This window comes from Sinocyclocheilus grahami, unplaced genomic scaffold (assembly GCF_001515645.1).
Source record: "Sinocyclocheilus grahami isolate Dianchi unplaced genomic scaffold, SAMN03320097.WGS_v1.1 scaffold382.1, whole genome shotgun sequence".
Taxonomy (NCBI): domain Eukaryota; kingdom Metazoa; phylum Chordata; class Actinopteri; order Cypriniformes; family Cyprinidae; genus Sinocyclocheilus; species Sinocyclocheilus grahami.
In genome coordinates, this window is record NW_015505561.1 from 712,532 (window position 1) to 735,038 (window position 22,507).

Below are 22,507 nucleotides of genomic sequence, written 5' to 3' on the forward strand. Positions count from 1 at the left end.
GAGAGAGAAACCATATGTATCAAATTAAAGGACATTTAAAGGAAAGAGCAAAAAAGTTCAGTCAATAACCTTTAATTGGACAAGACAACTGAACAGCATATTAGTATTGATATGCTACATGCAATTAGGGTTAGTTAATTTAGGCTAATTGCAATTTTTTTAATAATATAGTTTGTTCTGCAGTTTCAGGCATTAAACTCAACGACCCGCAATAGGGTGTCCACGGTTACGTCTCCGCACCTTACCAATGTTTCACCTGGTCTTGTTTTTATACAGTCTATGGTCTTAACCTGCATAGGATGAATCTACACAGCTACTGAAGACGCGGAGAGACTCGCGCTCCTATTGGTCAGCCAGTACTGTACAGAACCTTTTCCTCAGACAATCTCAAAATTATCATGTTTATCCCAAATACTCTTAAACAACATGAGATAGACACATAGAAGAAAAATATTTAGCTGTTACTCGAAGTTATAGATTATAATTTAAAAAAGATATTTCTGGTCGAAATCGAAACTACTAACTACTCTACTAAATCTTTCGGTTTCGAAATCATTGTCTTCCGCTTAGGGATCGTGTTTCCTTCATGTCAGATACACTTAGGCCAACTTGAATTACTTTAGTTGTACTCTCTTTATATAAAGAATGGCTCTTTTGGATGTAAGTGGATATAAATATAACTCTGCGTCACAGTTTGGCTTTAAGCAAACGCATCTTCTCGACCGGTCGAATCACTACAGTTTTGGGACCAAATGCCAGGAGTTCGCGGTACCCGTCGGAGTTGACGTAAGTAACTTTATCAGTATCAATTCTTAATTAAATCTTAGAGACACATTATTACGGTGTTAAGTGATAGACAGCATAAAAACACTCATTTTGTGAGAAAATGGAAGAATGCTCGCACCCAAACATCTTGAACAGATTAATACAAAAATATGCCTTGATACATAAACCTTTATTTTTCCAGTTTTGTAGACTATCTTCAGCAATTGTAGAGCATGTAATATGTCATTAAAATGGCATTTCAAAGTTTTTGATTTGTTATATGACAGGAATATTGAGAATCTGTCTCGTAACACAGGGGACAGAGCCTCAGCAACAGCAAAAACAAACATGTAAATATATATTAGCTTGCCTAGTAACGTATTCTGTGTTCCCATCAGCCCTCTAAGTTTCTGAAGTCATGCAGTTGTGAGGATGGTGTTTCCATAGATCTGAATCATGGCACCACAACCCTGGCGTTTAAGTTCCGTCATGGAGTCATTGTGGCTGTTGACTCCAGAGCATCAGCTGGAAAATACATAGGTAAGCAAGCATCCATACATTTTTAAAGTAGGTAAACTCTTCCATGGAAGCAAGCTGATTTTACAACTACACCATAGTACAAAGCATGTCATTCATACTGAAAACAGCATTCAGAATAACACACAATTGTCAAACTGTATTTTTTCCATATCATGATGTTTCTTCCAATGTGTTGCAGCATCAAAGGAGGCCAATAAAGTGATAGAGATCAACCCTTACCTGCTGGGCACCATGTCAGGCAGCGCTGCAGACTGTCAGTACTGGGAGAGACTGCTGGCGAAAGAGTGCAGGTCTGTCTCAGCATGCTTCTGAGAGCCGTGAAGCATCTGCTCACTGGATGAAGTTACCAGTTTGTGTTTGTGTTCAGCTGTGTCAGGAAATGTATTCGGTTTAAAGCCTTGGTTAAATATTATTAGAAGAACAGATTTTAAAAATTACTATTCACATCATGTGAAAATAACCTTTTCAGTGCATTGGTAAAGATTTAAAGGAATGCGCACACTGTTGTTGAATTAACTAACTTTCTTCTGCTTAACACAAAATAAAATTTTAAAGAATGTTTTAGTTATTTCATTGTCTATACGATAAATGTTCAACGAGATCTGAAACCTTTAAACTCCAAAAAGGACATAAAAGCATGAAGTGATGATGAACAGATTGAAATTTAGGTTTGGTTCTGTCTCATATCAAAACATTGTTCAACATATGCATACACAGATTACATCAAATATGGCAAAACAAACCTCAAGTGTCAACTAATACTAAACCTCATTGGTTCTCGTATGTCACATGCCAAATGTCATTATGTTTGAGGATCATGTTCACCATATTGAATATACAGTATATATAGTCTTAACATGTGGCTGTGTCAGAAATCACATACTCTCTGAGTAGGTACTTCACGACTATTTCTATATGATATGAATGTGTGTAGTATAAATATAATGTGGATGTACCACATTCGTCATGTTATCATTGTCATTTGACCTATAGTTACAGTTGTGTCACTTCACTGTCATTCACAAATCCTCTCTCGTGGCCTCATGGGACAGTGAAGTATCCAGTGGATGCACACTTTAGAATATCATCGAAAGTGATAGGTCATCCGGCAAGATTTTGCCTACTGTCTCAACCTCGTAACCCAAAGGTTGTGGGTTCGAGTCTCGTACCGGCAGGGATTGTAGGTGGGGGGAGTGAATGTACAGCGCTCTCTCCCATCTTCAATACCATGACTGAGGTGCCCTTGAGCAAGGCACCGAACCCCCAACTGCTCCCCGGGCGCCGCAGCATAAATGGCTGTTCACGGTGTGTGGGTGTGTTCACTACTGTGTGTGTGCACTTTGGATGGGTAAATGCAGAGCACTAATTCCGAGAACTTGGCCACATGTCACTTCACTCACTCATACTGTTTTCGCCTACTATGTCATAGTAGCATAGTATGCATATCCAGGTGAACATTGTGTGTTGATTTGATTTGATTTAAGAGTGTATACAGGCTTAAATTTCAATCTGTGATCATGTCATAAAAATTTAGAACAACATGAATAAATGATGGTAAATGATGCCTTTCCTCTTTGGGATGAACCAAAAGAGCTGTGATACTGTCTGTCTTAATCTTCTTTCAAATTAAAATACTCATATACAAATATTAAAATACATATTATTAAAATACTCTTATACAAATGTACCACAATCACTATGTGATGTTATCTGAAGAAATTCAAATGTGCAGAAGCCCATTATGTTCTGTTGATTCTTATACTTGCTTGTTCGGTCATTACAAACAGAATGTCACCATGTTGCTGTTTAAGCCACCGCTATTCTTTGTTAATATATTAAGTGTTTGTGTGTTTTAAAAACAGACTTTACAAACTGCGTAACAAGCAGAGGATCTCAGTGTCTGCAGCCTCCAAACTGCTGTCCAACATGATGCTGGGATACAGAGGCATGGGTCTGTCTATGGGGAGTATGATCTGCGGCTGGGACAAGCAGGTGATATGTGTGTCTGTTTATACGACTGTTTTGTGTTTTTTGCTTATTTGCACATTTTCAGTGTTCTCAGTCAAGCATATACTGTTATACAATACAATTGAATAAAACAAAATAATTGTAAAGCTCTTAGTAAGATCTTATAATTGTCTTGTGGAACAACCATGCATACACATAATCTTCAGTTACATTCATGTTACCTCTTTTCCCTCACATCAGGGTCCAGGTCTGTACTATGTGGATGATAATGGCACTCGTCTCTCCGGCCGGATGTTCTCCACTGGCTGTGGGAACAGTTATGCGTATGGTGTTGTGGACAGCGGTTATCGTGAGGATATGACTGTGGAGGAGGCGTATGAGCTGGGTCGTCGTGGTATTGCTCATGCCACACACAGAGACGCTTACTCCGGTGGTGTGGTCAACCGTAAGTACAGCAGTGTATTACAAACTGGCTAGCAATGATTCTGAGATGGACCCTTTTTTAACATTAAAATAAAAATGTAAGAATATAGACCTGCAGTAATGTGCTATTATGGTTCAACCAAAATCTGTGAGAAGTGTGAATCGGTCCCCAACAATAAAACAAAACAACCCCAACACAAGAAATAACCCTAAACTTTGTATTTCAGCCCTACATTATTGTTTTATTAATTAATTAATGTACATTATTGTTGCATAGTGTTTGTGTCATATTTAAGAGATGACATTTTCACATATATTTTCTCTGTTTAGTGTACCACATGCAGGAGGACGGCTGGATCAAGGTGTGTAAGGAGGACGTGTCAGAGTTAATCCACAAATATAAGAAGGGAATGTTCTGATCTGATCACTCATTTATCTGACAGTAAAAATTAAACTGTTATCAAATCAAAGACGCTTTTGGTGCATTCTTTATAATATATTTGAATTGTATTTTCTGTAACTATCTGTCTAAGTGAATAAAAAATGAACTTAATTCACTTATTTTACAGGACAAATATAGCTCCATATTTGTGATGACTTTGTGCTTTATAGTCTACCCAATTTGTATGTGGTTCCAACTGGGTCATTCTCTGGCAACTGTGCAGTTTGTGCCAGAAAAATAATTTCATTTGAAAAGATTATTGCTGAATCTTCATGATTTTTTCATGATTTTTTTTAAGGGGACCACCATAGGCAGTGCATCTTCTCCAATATTCAGATTAGTGGTGTACAAATATGGGATTCATAAAGTGTTTTTTTTTTTTTTTTACTCAATATGCCAATTTTAAGTGGAAGCAAAAACATGCTGGTTTCGTGCATGTAAGCACGCACACAGAAAGCGGCTGTCACTCAGCATGTCAATACTAAACTAAGTTCTCTTTCATGTCGTATTGCGCTCAAACTGTCAAATACAAACAAGGCTATTCCAAAAACACACATAATTTACAAAAACACAGTCGGTTATGTCTACGAAAGTAAACAGCTGGGAAAGAAATCTGTGTATTACCTACTGCAGTCTATGCTGTTAATATGACCCAAACAATAAAATAAAAACAGAAAATGGCTCACTGCTCTTGACTGAATAATTTGAGTAGCTTTAATAAGAATACATTTCTTACTTCAATGCTGCTTTTAAATGCTCTAGCACAGGGGTTTTCAAAGTCAAAGTCCTTGGTAAAAAAAAAAAACCTTCTGGGCCCCCTCTCCCTTGTCGGGCCCTTGGAATCGTCCTAACCTTCCCCCCATTATGGCTCCCCTGCTCTAAAATATGCTACTTCAGTTAGCATCCATTATTAAACACTTGCAGGGCACGAATTTAGACAACTGCACTTATTTATTGAAATGTGTTCATGCAAAAAGACGATGGCGATCAGTGCGCAGAGTCACTACTCTCTCCGCCATCTCGGATTAAATCGGTCAGCTTTTCTCTGCATTAGCACTGTTTTGAACTGGCTGTTTGAATGCATTCGCTTACTGGATCCATGAACTGAAAACTTTCCAGGAGTTTACCGGTTTAAAATGATCTGATCGCAAACAGAGGAGCATAATGACGTTTCATGTCCAAAAACCTGCTTCTTTTAATAAGTATTTGTGTACAATAATAAAGTATTAATAAAACATTATGTTTATACAGATTCAAATGATTAATCATTCATTTATTTATTTATTTTCAACCATTTTCTGCGCCTCCCCTGATATGCTCTAGCGGCCCCCCAGGGAGCGCCCCATGCTTTGAAAACCCCTGTGGTGCATCCCAATGTGCCTACTTATACTACGCTCTTAAAGTATGTACTCTTTTGGTGAAGAAAAACTACACACTTTTGAGTGTGTAGTAGAAGAGTAGGCAAGCTTTGGGACATACTATCACCTCATACTGTTGCGTCTTTAACGGACCGCTCTGTCACACCTGTTACCACTGTTAACTGGCCTGTCAATCATCTTGTCACAGTTAACATCCTCCACATTTCATTTCATTTAACTTTCTACCATATTGGAGAGAAAAGTACATTTACATTTACATTTACATTTAGTCATTTAGCAGACACTTTTATCCAAAGTGACTTACAAATGAGGACAATAGAAGCAATCTAAACCAACAAAAAGGCAATAATATATAAGTGCTGTGACAAGTCTCGGTTAGCCTAACGCAGTACATGTTGCAAGTTTTTAAAAAATATATATACAGTATATATAATAAATAAAAAGAAAACAAGTAGATAGAATAGAAAAAGAATAGGGAACGCTTGTGTTAGAGGGTCTTCCTATTTCTTCTTTTTTTCCCAAAAATAAAAATAAGTCAAAAGAATGGAAAAAGAATAGAGAATGCTAGTGTTAAAGGCTCTTTTTTTGTTTCAAAGAAAACAAGTAGTAAGAATAGAAAAAGAATAGAGAGTGCAAGTGTTAGAGGTTCTTCTCTTTTTTTTAAATAAAAATAAAACAAGTCAAAAGAATAGTAAAAGAATAGAGAATGTTGATCTGCCAGCCGTGGGTCTTTATGTGGAGAACTCATATTTTTTGCATAATGATGCATTTAAAAGTTAATGGCCAAACGGAAACTTAACCGTTGGTCGTGCACATCTGCCATGTTTGTAGTTTTTTAACGCTTTTTATTCATGTTTGTAGATCTGAACCAAATCCTACGCCAAAGTGCAATGGATTTTGGGCAATATTACCCGTTAGAGCGTGTACGGATCCACACTTCAAAAATCTACCTGAAATAATAGACCATCCGGGGACTTTTGGCATACTCTTTTCAACATACTATGTCTTGGGACACACTTATTCTAATCTCACATACTATTTATTTAGGATGGATAGTATGAACATTGGGACATCAACAGTCATGGGCGGGCCTGTATAAAGGGACGCCACTTTGTACAGATTCTGCCAACGGCTTGTTCTGAGACACTGCTTGTGATTTATGGGGATTAAAAAAGGAGCAGGTAGATTTTTATTATTATAGGGGGGTTATGTTCACACACTGCCAAAACACATTTATGTACAAACACCATGTAAAAGTGAATTTAGCATAATAGGTCCCCTTTCAGTATATAATTAAGTTGTCTAATCTAAATAATCTATGAATATAGTGGCAATGAATATTATTGAAAAAATTTTAAAGCTCCTTTGCCTTACAATTTGTCACTCAATGTGATGAAGTTTAGTATACTACTTATAGACCTATCAGTAGTTCTTACAGTATCCTGTAAATGGTTGAAAATGTTCTTTTTGAACAACTTGCAGTTGCTACTTATTCACTTCAAATTTCAACTTATAAGCCTCATGTCTCCATATGATTTATCACAAGACATCTCGACATCAAGACATAAAGACTGAAATTTGCTTTTGGTTAAATCAACACAATAGATGTAGGGACCATTTTTAATATAACTCCGACTGGATTCGTCTGAAAGAAGAAAGTCACATACACCTAGGATACTTCGAGGGTGAGTAAAACACAGGCTAATTTTCATTTTTGGGTGAACTAACCCTTTAAGAGCTCTTTAAAGTGCTAAATGATATTTTTCTGGTGTCATATATCTGAGCAGCTCAACACTCTTGCTTCCTTCTTATGTTCATTGTGAATATATACATTTCACCAGCAAAATTTCTAAAAATTCTGCATGCCTGCAGTGGTGAATACAGTCATTTTGATTCTGAATAACATTTCATATCAACTTTGGGAAGGAATCATGCATTTTAACATCATGTATGATCTAAGATCTGTAATTCTAGAATATTCTGTAGCATCTGAAGCAAAAGTTAATTAATAGATTCTGATGAAATATGGATGCTGCTGTTTTGGCAAGAGAAAGACAGACATTCATCACTTTTTGTGAGGTTTATTTATTTTTAAAGAATCAAAATAAGATTACAATGTTTTGAAGGCAACCAATATACAAAAAATATTCATTTAGCTTAATTTAGATTTAGTAACCTCAAATCAATGAAAATATCTATTATGTATTGTACTGAACAGATGTTCATGTAAAGGTTTAACAGTACAGTGTCTTAAACATTACAAGAATCAATATTATTATGTAGTACTCATCTAAATTATGTAAAACAAAAAGAAAAAAGTTTGCAAACAGAAAAAGTCCAATAATCCCATACAAGATATAAAATATGAAGCCTACATATTGTTTCATTTTATTGATGGAATAGCCCAATTCCACAATTCATCCAAAGATAGTTATTTTAAGTTTTGCAGGAGATATTATTCCATGACTTGTTAGCATTGCCCTGATTTATTTCATATTCTATTTCCTCTAGAAACATCATTTACACAAAAGATGACTACTATACTATATTGTGACTGACTATACACACTAGAAAGTGTTTATTTCCACAAGTTTCTATTTTTTCACAATCAGTACTGATATCACAAATCCTACAAATTAATCAAACATGCAAATCAATTATTTATATTATTGGTTTCTTTTTGTCATCAAAGAGGAATATACTGTATATATTTTACAATTAAATCTCTGAGATCAACATGCCATCTTAAAATGAACACGTTCATACAATTAAAGAAAAACAAAAGATGAACAAAGTGTGAAGAAACAAAAACTTTACTTTGCAGATGTAATTAATGTAGAACCATAATATAGATCAATCCCATCACTGAAAACCATGATCCTGTGTGTGTGTGTGTGAGAGAGAAAGTGTGTGAGAAAGTGTGTGTGTGTTGTAAGCACGATGGACAGCAGGATAAGCATCATGTTTTACTTCATCTCTCGCACTCATCTGGTCTCCTAAAATGCCAAAAAACAGATTACATTTCATTGATTTCACATGACTGAAACAGCTGCACTAATGAATAATAATAATAATAATAATACACTTACATCTTTATGCTTTTGGATCTGTATGAGCTGAGCTGTTAGAGCCATCATCAGAGGCTACAACAGAAAACAAATTACAACAATTACAATCATCATGACAATATAGCTACATCACACAATTACACAATTTCTTATTTATTGATTCTATTTAAAGAAAAATATTGTAGAACTATACATATATTTTGATTTACTCTTTGATTTTACATTAACAAAATTTTAGAAATGTAAACATATTACTATTAACATATTACTATTATATAAGGGCAGAGCCCATCTGTTATTAATAAATATAAAGCAGAGATTAAGAAAAACGTACCATTGACAGGTTTGAAGCCTGAAAAACAGAAATCCAGAGAGATGAAATATTATCACACAAATGTTTAAAACATGCAATGTAGTCAATAGTGATGATGATGATAATAATAATAATAATAATAATATCTAAATGTCTCTCACCTTTCTTTTTCTGATAGACCTTATACCCAGCAACAGCAATGATAACCAACAGGAGGACAACAGCAACAACACCAACAATGATGCCATAGGAACAGAATCTCCTGTTTGATCAGAGGAAAACACCAGCTTATTAAAGATTCTGACAATCTTAGAAACTGGTACAGGTTTCAAATTTCATCAGATACAAAAAACAGAATCTATGATTGTTATATCTGTTGAACATCTGTTGTTATATACAAATCATTGCAAAGCAACTTTACAGCAAATTAAGTTTCTACAATATTTAGTGGTAGCTTATCAGTGGTGACTGTCAATTAATGTACATATGGCAGAAATGTACGGAAAAATCAATTTAAGACGTAATAAAACAGACGATGAACACTATTAACAGCAATTATTATATGATGCAATCAAACACGTGGTAGTTCTGTGTGTTGTTTCAGGGTTGGCATCATCTGAGGTCCTCTGAGGGGTTGCATCATCTCTTCTCAGGTGTTCTGGATCCAGACAGAAGCTTGCTCACTATGCAGTGATTATCAAAGCAACTGATATTCTCTCCAGAGTGTCCCTCCCATATTTCTTTATCCACTCAGTGCATAAGATATGCTTTATAGACATTTGCATCTGCTCTGGTGGAATCCCATTTGTTCTTGGTAATCATAGTTTAAGGATTTGCAGCTGTGAAGGTGAGGGTGTTCTTATCAAAGCGGAGGAAGTTCTCTCCATCATAACCATACTGCAGGTATCCTCGTTTGGAGCCATCATCATCCAGCTCACAGCCGTACATGAACTGGAACGCATGAACACCTGAGAGGAGAGAAACAACATGATATATCACACTCACCATTCTTCATTTCTTGATGATTGAGCAGAATGTATTCCAGTCTTCTTTTTCTACACAAAACCAAACATCCACATAAAGATGAGAGCAATTATGATTAGCTAATGGGACTGGTTGGTACTAAAATATACTAGCATTCAGGAAAAGTGAATAGATGAATATGATTACATATAAACATGAAATCTTTGTCTGTGCATACAGTGCATCCAGAAAGTATTCACAGCGCTTCACTTTTTCTACATTTTGTTATGTTACAGCCTTATTCCAAAATGGACTAAATTCATTATTTTCCTCAAAATTCTACAAACAATACCCCATAATGACAACGTGAAAGAAGTTTGTTTGAAATTTTTGCAAATGAATAAAAATAAAAAAAATACAAAAATCACATGTACATGCACACTTGCCATGACACCCAAATTGAGGTCAGGTGCATCCTGTTTCCACGGATCATCCTTGAGATGTTTCTACAACTTCCACCTGTGGTAAATTCAGTTGATTGGACATGATTTGGAAAGTCACACACCTGTCTATATAAGGTCCCACAGTTAACAGTTGTCCAGCGCTCTCTCCACCCTCAATACCACGACTGAGGTGAGACCCTTGAGCAAGGCACCGAACCCCCAACTGCTCCCTGGGCCTACTGCTCCGGGTGTGTGTTCATGGTGTGTGTGTTCACTGCTGTGTGTGTGCACTTGGATGGGTTAAATGCAGAGCACAAATTCTGAGTATGGGTCACCATACTTGGCCACATGACACTTTCACTTTCACTTTCACTTTTTTTCTCACTTATGGCAACAAACAAGGATGCACAGCAAACAGGTAAACAGGAACACAGGAAGAGAGTACAGAAACAATGGGGCATTTCAATATACATTTCAATATAAAGTCCTAAACAAAGACAGGGAAACACAGGCAAAGTTACATAACAGTAACATCTAAATGAAGTTTTATTCAAGTCAAAAATATTATATAATTTATACACCAAAACTACTTTATGTGGGTTAATTAGATCTTTAAAGTAACATTTGCAGCACTTTTTGCAGTGTACATGGAATAAATTGTTTTATTATATAGGTCACTTGGATGATATATCAAACATGTTTTAGTGCATCAAATTTAAGAACAACAAAATTGTAGAATGTCAAGATTACATTCTTCCCTCACTCTGCTATTAATTCCCATGATCGGGATCTTCTTAACATTGATTTCATTTTTAGAAAGGTCTATATCCTTAAAAAAAAGTGGAACAGACAGTATGAGGATCCATGTGCCACAAGAAAATAGTTACTGTACTCGACAATGGTAAAAAAACAAGGAGAAACATTGAGGAAAATAATACGGCAATCCTTGACATCCTATCCAGATAGATTTCTCAGAGAATTAATAATTTTGCGATTCATGAACAAACAGAAAAATAGTATATTTGTTCATGAATTGGGCTACACCAATTGTGCTGTGTGTTTCTGACTCACCAAAAAGAACCGGTTGATGATATAAGAGTCCTTTGAGTCAGCTGACTACACTGGACGCACTGCATACATGTGCAGCACACAAGGACCACTTATAGATAGACATGTTTCACTCTTTTTCACAGTACAGTCTCGGTACAGGAAAAACTGCTTACATTTGTATTTTATACTGGGATAATTCTAGAATGGCAGATGGAGTGGAAACTCTTTTTCTAAGGAGGGCAGTTGTCACCCCATGCCACCCTGGTAGATCTGTCCCTGCATTAGCTATTTATTTTGAGTACTTGATTTGTTCACATTTGCCTTACAGCAGATTAGATTGCACATTTAGAGAATTACTTTAATCGAAAGCAAACAAATTAAGTTTAGAGGAGAAATATTTGTTTCCCAGTGTACTTACTCGATATATTTTCTTTTAGACACAAGCCAATATGTTACTTAATGTAGGTCAAAATTTATTTATTTTCACAACTTAATTTCACCATAAACAGAAGCTAAATTAGCTGTAGTGAAAGTAGATTTTCACTTGAGATAAAACTACATTTGTTAGTGTTTATATTAGTTATAAATCAACTTACTAATAACAAGAATATTATTTTCGAAAGTCCTTAATGTTTATTGTGATGTCTTTTTAAAACGTGCATAAAAAATAAACAATTATAAAACCCACAATAATTTCTGTAGTCAACAAAACTAGCCAGTATATGTTCTGCACATCAACTTTCTGGTATCAAGTGGAAATATTATTTAAACAAAGTTTATTTTTATTTGTTTCTATGTTATTTGCTTTTAGCACCGAATTGAACTAAACAGGTCTAATCCTAAAACTTGAGTTTCAGTCTTAGTCTCGTAATTTTCATAGAAAATTAAGGTGATAATTAAAAATAGTGTGTATATTTTATTAAGGAAATTGTGGTTCAGTGTTGTATAGAAAATATTGAGAACATTTCACTAATAAAACCAAAAGATAAATTTTCCTCATTTTTTAAGGAAACTTAAGCCGTTTTGAGGCTTGAACTGAGGAACCGATGATAAAATTATGGAAAGATGGCTACCTATTTATTTTAAGACAATTAATTGAATAATGCAGGTTTTATTTAGACACCATTTGGTGGTGATTGTTTGGTGTGAAATTAAGTGTTATTTAACATCTGTTAATGTTTAATGTTCAGTTATGTTTAACATTTGAGAGTTTCTATTATTTTGAAGTTTTGATTGTTACCATTGTGCAGAGTAGAGCTGATGGTCAGGTTGTGTATGAACTGTTTTTACTAATACTGGTACTATGAAGCATGTTTGGTTTAATGAGCAATAGCTTTGCTAATGCAGTGCAGAAACAAGTTTGTTTTTACTAGTGCTGTGCCAGCAGCATACAGTCTTTCAATTAAACAACAGTTTGTTTCCATTCACTCAAAATCACACACTTTAGAGAGTAAACCTAAAATAAGAGCACATTTCACTGAAAATATTAAATTCATTGTGTTATAGACTAAAATGTTTTTATGAGATTCTACATGGTTTATTCATTTAGATTCTATTAAAGAAATAAAGCTATAAAACCACTCAAAATATTGTTACCATAATTTTAAGTAGATAGCACATAACCTTTACAGTGTAGATTCTAATGAAATATGAATTCTATTATTTGAATAAGAGAGTAAAAGACAAATATTCACCACTTGCTCCTTTCTGTGAGGTTTATTTTCTTTAAAGAATCAACATTACAATTTTTAAGGCAACCAATTTACATCCACATTCATGTTAATTCAACTTCACATTCAACGTTAATCTTTACTAACCTCAAATAAAGGAAATATGTATTTTACTGTACTGTTCAGATGTTAATGTTTAATAACATCATCTGTTCTGGAGTATTATCTAACTATTCTGGAGTACAGCTTATCATCTAAATCATTTAAAACAAATAAGAATGTAAAAACAGAAAAAGCCCAATAATCCCATACAAGGAATAAAGTAAAGCATACTGATTGTCATTTAACTGAAGGAAAAGCCCAGTTCCACACATCATCAAATCTAGACCATTTGAACTTAAAGTTATTTAAATGTTGCAGTCGATAAACAACTAGTTTTCCATAATTTATCCCACAGAAACTGTCTCTAGAAACTACATATAAATAGAGATGTATCTTCTTAGACTGAGAGAGGCTGTTGTACCCAGATGTTTACATCGATTATACACATTTCAGCTCCTTTTTCATGGAGAGTACTGCATCATAAACCTACAAATCAATCTGTCCTAGATCCTACAAATCAAACAGCCATGCAAACCAATCATTTGTATTCGTTGTTTTCTGTCACTGAAGAGAAATATATACATTTTACAATTTAGCTTCTGTGACAAACATCTCATATTTCTGCAGTTTTAACAAACAAGTTAATAAACTGAAAACTATAAGATGATCAGCAAGTGTGAAGAAACAAAAACATTACTTTTTTGATGTAATTAATATATAAGACAGATCATTCCCAGAAATCTTTGATTGTGTGTGTGTGTGTGTGTGTGTGTGTGTGTGTGTGTGTGTGTGAGTGAGTGAGTGAGTGAGTGAGAGAGTGAGAGAGTGAGAGAGAGAGAGAGTGAGAGAGAGAGAGAGAGAATGTGTGTGTTTATGTGCAGTTTTCTAAGCCAGCAGGAAAAGTTTCATCTCTCTTCATCTCTCATATGTCTGGTCTCCTAAAATGCCAGAAAAATATATTACATTCATTAATTTGACATGACTGACACAGTTATAGTGATGAATAAAAACACACCTACATCTTTATGCTTGTGGAACTGCATGAGCCGAGCTGTTTGAGCCGTCATCAGAGCCTAAAACACACAACAATATTACAGTAACATCACAACAGACTGATCACACAACACCTTTTAGATTAGCACAGCAATCATTTCTGAAGCTCTCCAGTGTCATAATTATTCTAATGTATAAGTTCTACATTAGAGAGAAAAACATACTGGACAAAACTTCTATTTTAATTTACTGTATGATTTTATATTACTAAAACATTATATTATGGATTTAGAAATATGAAGACACTTCTTTTAACCACATCATGGCCAATGTCAGAGTCCACTTTGATACATTCTCATTATTTGTATTTATAAGAAACTTACCGCTGACAGGTTTAAAGCCTGAAAACAATCAGAGACGTGAACTGTAAGTGAATTTCATTCAACCACAAAAGTTAACATGATCAAATCTAAGACTACAATCAGTGAACACAATTTAAACTTCTTTAAGTTCCTCACAAACAACATTTAATACATTTATATGCTATTTAAAATGTTGTACTTTATACAATTTAAAAAAGTTAATCGAAGACATTTGAATCATTTGAAGGACTTTTGTGCACCCTGTTATAGAATTTGTCCTCACCTTTTTTCTTCTGATACACCATATATCCAGCGACAGCAATGACCACCAGCAGAACAACAGCAGCAAGAGCACCGACAATGATGCCGATGGGAACAGACTCTCCTGTTTGTTCAGAGAAAACATCAGTTTACTCACAAAGACAGATAATGTTACTAACCAGTGAAACTCTCAAACAGTGTCTGTGATTGTGATATATGCAGTACATTGCTATGTAGTGACAGCATGTTCGCAATGTGCAACCATATAACAACAATACAGGCCTAAACATGTTGTGTTTGTACTCTATTGTTTGTTTTGTGATTGTTTCCATTTTACTTTATTTTTCAATAAACTTCCTTGTTAATAAACCAAAGATTAACTTTGTTGCTCGAGAAGCAGTTTTAAAAAGCCTGAAGTCTGAAGTAGTTTTACATTTGAATCGCTTTTAAAAGCTTGAAGTTTGAACTCCTGAAACGTAGCTTTGTTTTATTTTCTGTCAAATCAATGTAATATATTTTTGTTTGATAATATTTTTTCTTTTTTAATTTTGTATTTTGAGAGAATTTCATGGCTCTAATGAATATTTACACAATAATGATGATCAAATTTTTCCATCGAAAATATTTTTTTCCCCTAATATTTTCATCTCATCTAAAGCATCTCTGCTCACACATTTTTATTTTCAGCAAAATCAGTGTAATATATTTTTGTTTGATAATATTTTGTGTTTTTTAGTTTGTATTTTGAGAGGATTTCATGGCTCTAATGAATATTTATACAATAATTATGATCAATTTTTCACATTGAAAATAATACTTTGTGTGTGGTCTGATAGCGGCTGGCAGAAAAGCCACTGAGTGTCTATCTTCCGCTGAAGCAGCGATTGTTAAACATTCATCACATGTACTGCGGTCTAAAGCTCAGCTGTGATCTTGATCAGAAGTGAACGGCTCAGACAGAAACTGCATCTGAAGCTCTTCATAACGTGTGTCTGACAGAAGCCAGTGTTGTTCATCTGCTGCCATCAGACGCTTCACAATCAGCTCTCAATCCCACTGAACACAATCAGTCCAAGCCTCTCAGAAGCTAATAACCTCGATCAGCAAACACAGCACCTCCAGCAAACACGCTCCGGTGAGCAGCTTCTGCTCAGAACTTCACGAGAGTCTGTGTAGGATTGTAAAACTAGCGTGGGATTCAGCTCCAGCAGGATATAAATATGAAATACTGATATCAATAAAGAAGTCTAATCACTGCTGAATGTATGACGGTTCTGCTGAAATGCTCTGCTTTCGTTTCTTCGAGTGTCTGTGTTGTTGAATCTTGTTCTGGACTCACAGAGCTTCAGTTTGAGCTCCAGCGTCTCGTCTCTACAGAGGAACAGGCTGTGTGTGCTTGCTAGCTTACTTTAGCACTTCGTTCGCATGTTTATAACAGCTTTAGCACGTTGCTAACACGGTTTAACACACTGCTAGCCTATTTTGTTGGTTTTAGCCTGATTTAGCACACGGTTAGCATCTTCTACCCTATCGCTAACGTGTCCTAGGCTAGTTTCTAGGCTTTGCTAGTGATAGAGTGAAGGATTCTGGGAGTTTGTAATCTGAACGTGCCGCGAGTGGAAGTCTTTGATGGGTGTTTTCAGGGAAAGCTTCAGGAGGATCTCTCTCTCTCTATATTGACTGTGAAACTCAGACTGGATTCTAGAAAGAAGAAGAAGAACTCCTGGACTGCTTGTGCTCTGTAGAGCGCAGTAACTCATCTGAACTGGTGTTTGTGTTCAGGACAGAAGAACACGTGATGAACGAGTGCTGCTCTGCTGTTCAGACGATCAGTCACTCAGAGACTGCAGTGTTTAAAGAAGAGCTTCACTGATGAAGATGAGGATGAAGAGCAGTCAAGCTCTTTAACCTTTCTTACGTAGTAATGAATGAAGAGCGTGTGTTTCGTGTCACTGCTGTATTAAACGTGAGTAAAGGTCAGAGGTCAGTGTGTTTGTGTTCAGTCTCTCAGATGTGATCTGGTCTGGATGAGGACTCCCCATCATCCTCCACAGAGCACAGCTTCATGATCAGCGCTGCTGGATATTTACTCTCTGAGCGAGCCACGCCGAGAGAAACTCAGATAGAAGAGCGCTTTGTGTGTGTTTCGTCTTCAGTCTGAGGATCAGACGTCTCGAGAAGAAGCTGAAGTCCTCAGAGAAACCAGCTAGAAACACTGAATCAGTGTCCGCTATAAAAATATCAGCATTATAAAAGCTCGTCTGAAGCAGATCTGTTCACACGTTTCACTTCTTCTCCTCTGTTTCTGAAGCAGAACCGGTTCATTTCTCACAAAAGAAGAATGAGATTAAAAATATTATTAAAACAAACTTTCTGTTTCTTGAGAATCAGTTTAAAAAGTGTGAAGTTTGAAGTAGTTTTACATTTGAATTACTTTTAAAAGCTTGAAGTTTGAACTCCTGAAATATAACTTCTTTTATTTTCTGTAAAATTAATGTAATATATTTTTGTTTGATAATATTTTGTCTTTTTGAATTTGTATTTTGAGAGAATTTCATGATACTAATTAATATTTATGCTATAATAATGATCAATTTATTCCCATCGAAAATAATACTTTTTTTTTCTAATATTTTCATCTCATCTAAAGCATCTCTGCTCACACATTTCACTGCTTCTCCTCTGTTTCTGAAGCAGAACCAGTTAATTTCTTACAAAAGAAGAACTAGATTCAAAATATTATTAAAGTTTGAAAGTCTTTGAGGCACAGATAGTTTCAGGCTGTAATCTTCATCAGAGCAGTGAATGGCTCAGACTGTGTTGCAGAAGTGAGTTAAACCAAAGACTATAGAATAATCATAAAGGGACTTTGGTTAAACTCAATGTTTTTGTCTGTTCGCTGCAGGAGTGAATCACAAACTCTGATCAAACTCTCCGCCGACGAGTCGTTTACAGCAGAACTGGATCTGAAGCGCAGTATTTGTGTGGTTTTGTGACTCTGACCCTGCTGTGAAACTCAGAGTTTGAAGTGTTTGTGTGACAGATCTGTGTTGGGCTTCATCTGCAGCGTGTCTCTGATCAGACTCGGTTCACAATCAATGCTTCTGTAGTTTAAAACCTCAGTTATTAAATATGTGGTCAATGAATTAGCATCCCGTTATAGAATATAAGCCTGTTGTTTATGCCTTACGGAATGCGTCATGGTCTAAACCACGCCCCTTTCCTTCGTTGCCATAGAGACAGAGCACATTTAGGCCACGCCCACACCACGGGAAACAATCCAACGCTCTCCATTGACTTTGTATTGCGGGAAGCTGCCTCCTTGTCATTTCTGACTTATAACAAAAAACAGAACAATGTCTAAAAGCTGCTGTGTGACGAGGTGTACAGCAAACAAGCTGAAAACCCCAGAACTACGTTTTTATAAGCTGTCGAGACAAAAAACACGAAAAATACGAAACACGAAATACTGAAAATGACACAGCGTGTTACTTTACTGTACACATAGTTATACAGTATGTTTACATACACACAGTAATGGTGATCTTTACGGAGGATCAGCTGATCATTGTACAATAATATATTCTGCTGTTGTAGCATTTCAGTCTTACACTTCTCTGTCAGGCATCTTTGATGTGTCCCTCATCGCTGTGGTAATGGTGAGGGCTGTTCTCTCAGCAAACTTGTTTAAATTTGTTTTGTCAAACCTTAGTAATGTTATGACATTTATCTGATCTTGTTGTCCAGCAATTTGTTTAGAATTTCTTGTTTTTAAATGTGCTTGATGAATTAGATTAGATGATTAGATTTCACTTGACCTGACCAGATAAAACTGTCCAACTTTATTGAAATAATTTACAGTACACAATTATTTATTTTTAATAAATTAAATCTACTGTTATTGTTTTATAGTAACAAAAATAAGAAGAGTCCCAAAGACAAGAAACAGTACAATTGAAACAATCATACCTTGGGTTTGGTTGAAGCGGTCCATTGCAACTTTAACATTGTTCTTAAATGTTGCAGCAGCACCCTGAAGAATGTTAGTCTGTTGGTCATCATAATCTTTCCCAAGATTGTCTTCCATCCATTTGAACTGGCCCTTAAAGCGGTTGGTCTGGCTGTCAAAATATCCCATTAACTGATCATCAATGAGATTCAGTGCCACAAACTCTGGAAACTGACTCAACCCAGTTGTTCCAGTGTAATAGGCTTTCCAGCTGTGGATTGCTGAAATAATAATGGAAAGTTTTGAGATTATCATGGTAAACAAAATACAAGTCAATGTTACATAAGAGGAATATTTTCACTAAAGAAAATGCATTGACTAGCGTAATAAATAAATATTTATAAATATTTTAGCATAATAATTGCTATACATTCTCTAAAAAACCCTCCAGGTCTCAAGCAGTAATCTACAGGCTTCTATCCACTAATAGCACTAACTAGAAATATAATTCATATAATTTTATTGTAATATATAATAAAAAATCGGAATAAGGAATATAATTTTATAATAATTATATATTTACCAATAATTTTATATATATATATATATATATATATATATATATATATATATATATACACACACATAGAATTACAGAAAATGCATTGACTAGCGTAATAAATAAATATTTATAAATATTTTAGCATAATAATTGCTATACATTCTCTAAAAAACCCTCCAGGTCTCAAGCAGTAATCTACAGGCTTCTATCCACTAATAGCACTAACTAGAAATATAATTCATATAATTTTATTGTAATATATAATAAAAAATCGGAATAAGGAATATAATTTTATAATAATTATATATTTACCAATAATTTTATATATATATATATATATATATATATATATATATATATACATATACACACACATTGAATTATAAGTTTAGATGTAAAGAAATATTTTACCTACAAATTGATTATGCATATGCATAATGTAATATATTAAATAATAAAAATAGTTAGAACAATGAAAATTAAAAATATATATATTTATTTGGTAAGAAGTGGGAGTCAGAAAAGTGGTTTGGGTCTGTTATACACTGTTGCCCTATTAAACAATCATTATTCAGAAATATGACCATTCAACACAATTGATCAGTCATAATCATACTGACACATACATTTTTAAGTCTGTCCTGAACCGTTTTTATATCTGAATCTGAATTTATCTGAATATAAAAATAATAGCCTTGAGTAAAATTGGTTAATATAATTTATCTTACTGCCATCTAGTGGGTATTACTGCAATTCAATAACATCCTAATAATCTGATAGGCCTTACAGTACAGAACATTTAACTATCCTTTGCTCAAAAAACTGGCAATACTGTTAATCAGTGTTGGGGAAAGTAATGCATTACAATATTGTGTTACTCCCTAAAAAAGTAACTAATTATGTTACTTAGCTACTTTTTATGGAAAATAATGTGTTACCTTACTTTTGAGTTACTTTTGAAATCTGGGCAGGGCTTGCTTGTTTGTTTTTAATATAAAAAAATGTATTCTTTTACAAATGCCCTTTTCACACCAAGTTGAATACGTGAATTGAATACGCCTCAGGCTGAAGGAAAAGTAAATTTATGTCTGTACAGTAGAGGGCGCCTCGCTCAAACAAACCGCATGAAGAATATGACACAGGAGAAGAAAGTTCAACATTATTCAGCAATAACAATAATTAAACACAAATATGTCATTTTTGCTTATTAGTATGGTTGAATTGGATTTTCAAAGGTCAGTAGCAAAGACATTTGTTAAAAAAATGGGATTAAATACATAAATTATATTTTTCTTATTTAACATTTAAATATTCCAGGTTTGTATAATATTCTCAGTTTGCATTTGACTGTTTTTATTCATGTTGAGGAATACTGAATCTCTTTTTGTGCGAGTGAGATAAGTAAATGCATGTCCACATTTCGTCTATCTACAGTAACATCACAACGCCTCTGCACTTACTCCCAATTTCTCTCAACATGGCAACACGAGAGCTGCCAGTCAATTCATGGGAAACAAAGTAACTGGCGTTACTAATGCTGGGTACATACTAAAAGATTTTTAAAATCTTATAAGATCTTCAAAATGTGAGAGACCACAAACAAGAGGACAACAAATCCTAGACTTAACCGTTTTGCTCCTAGTGTGTGGTGTGCCGCGATGTTCCCCCCACACAGCAGGATTTCTGATCGTAAATATTCAACATGTTGAATAATGGATTACTTTACTAGTTACTTAAAAAGTAATCTGATTACGTAACTCGCGTTACTTGTAATGCGTTACCACCAACACTGCTGTTTATAATGATAGAGTCTACATATAGACAGTGTAACGCATAATAGCCTAGGCCTACATTTTCCCCCAAAAAATATTTTATACAATTAGACAAAATTACTTTACGTTGAATGTTAATTAAACCATTATTGTTCAAAGCTGTTTAAAATTAACAAAACAATGCTTTCTTGGAGCAGAACGACCGCAGGCTAATCTAATCAATTCAATAGTAAAAGCTCACACTTACAGGTGTTTAATATAATATATGCTAATTTGTCGCCATATTACTGACTTTCGCGATTATATTAAATATCTTATCTTATGTCTTAAATGCTACATTTCAAACATCTAGCCTATTCTTAAAAATATTGTCAAACTCACCACCACTAGCAATATGTAGACAGATGACCAGTAGTACTACAGACTTCATATTTCTTTTTTTTCTTTTGTCAGATGCAGTGCACCAGCTTCTTTCCTTCACAAATCTCAAGCGCGATTGTCCTCTTTCCAGACCAGATAGAGAAATATGAACCTCTAACTCCGCCCACAATCCAATAGGCATGGAAATACTGGCCAATAGAAATACAGAGCTGATACAACATCAGAAATCACCAGGGCAATAACCCAAACGCAGGATGACTTCGAAAGTGAAAGAATCGAGATCACTAAACATATGCCTTGGTCTTGGAACTGTGTTCTCATTCTGTTCGGCCTTTATGTGTTACTGATTTTGAATAATCTTTTCCTTAGTTTGAATCCACGATATGTGTATTAATTTTAGTTATTTGAAAGTGTTAGTTAAACAACTCAACTAGCTTGTGTGGGTCTCTTGCTTTTTTGAATTATATATATACAGTTTTATGCAAATGTTTGGGCTCCCCTGATAATTAAAATCATTTCAATTTATAATCTGCTAGGCTTTCGAAGCAGCAACTTCATTTGGATATCATTTATACCTGTAGCAGAAGAACTGCTTCTCAATATTATTAACTCGTCGTTGTCTTTAGGTCACGTCCCAAAAACATTCAAGCTGGCGGTCATTAAGCCTCTTATTAAGAAACCACAACTAGATCCTAGTGAACTGGAAAATTACAGACCCATCTCAAATCTTCCTTTTATGTCTACAATTTTAGAAAAAGTTGTGTCTGCTCAATTGTGTTCCTTCCTGCAAAAAATGATCTCTATGAAGAATTTCAGTCAGGTTTCAGGCCCCACTATAGCACAGAAACTGCACTTGTTAAAATTACAAATGACATACTTCTTGCGTCAGACCAAGGCTGTGTCTCATTGCTAGTTTTACTTGATCTTAGTGCTGCGTTCGACACTATAGATCATGACATACTCATAGATCGATTACAAAACTATACAGGTATACAAGGGCAGGCTTTAAGATGGTTTAGATCCTACCTGTATTGAATACCTTATGAATATAGTAACATTTTCAATTTAAAATAACATTTATTGAATCAACAGAAACAATGT

The 22,507-nt window shown here is 34.8% G+C and overlaps 1 protein-coding gene, 1 long non-coding RNA gene and 1 pseudogene across 3 annotated transcripts; 1 reads left to right on the forward strand and 2 right to left on the reverse strand.

The window, feature by feature from the left end:
• Positions 1-392: 392 nt before the first annotated feature.
• LOC107549856 (proteasome subunit beta type-8-like) lies at positions 393-4,178 on the forward strand. The gene is made up of 6 exons (XM_016231035.1): positions 393-786; positions 1,164-1,305; positions 1,484-1,595; positions 3,168-3,297; positions 3,514-3,718; positions 4,027-4,178. Exons 1-6 carry the CDS (start codon positions 646-648, stop codon positions 4,113-4,115), a joined length of 819 nt encoding a protein of 272 aa, XP_016086521.1. The 5' UTR covers positions 393-645; the 3' UTR covers positions 4,116-4,178.
• A 3,407-nt stretch (positions 4,179-7,585) lies between these two features.
• On the reverse strand, positions 7,586-21,515 carry LOC107549822 (major histocompatibility complex class I-related gene protein-like; annotated as a pseudogene).
• On the reverse strand, positions 13,978-15,018 carry LOC107549860 (uncharacterized). 2 transcript variants are annotated; one of them, XR_001604607.1, is made up of 4 exons: positions 14,765-15,018; positions 14,503-14,520; positions 14,142-14,199; positions 13,978-14,064 (listed from the first exon to the last, which is right to left on the reverse strand). It is a non-coding gene; the product is annotated as an uncharacterized lncRNA (long non-coding RNA). The 2 variants fall into 2 exon arrangements; XR_001604606.1 differs by having other exon boundaries at positions 14,146-14,199; positions 14,765-15,001.
• Positions 21,516-22,507: the final 992 nt, after the last annotated feature.

Excerpts from the sequence above, each read along its gene's own strand:
- LOC107549856 (XM_016231035.1), top strand. The coding sequence starts at position 646 with ATGGCTCTTTTGGATGTAAGTGGATATAAATATAACTCTGCGTCACAG. Across the intron at positions 787-1,163 it reads CGGTACCCGTCGGAGTTGAC|CCCTCTAAGTTTCTGAAGTC; the intron begins GTAAGTAACTTT and ends TGTTCCCATCAG. Across the intron at positions 3,298-3,513 it reads TCTGCGGCTGGGACAAGCAG|GGTCCAGGTCTGTACTATGT; the intron begins GTGATATGTGTG and ends CCCTCACATCAG.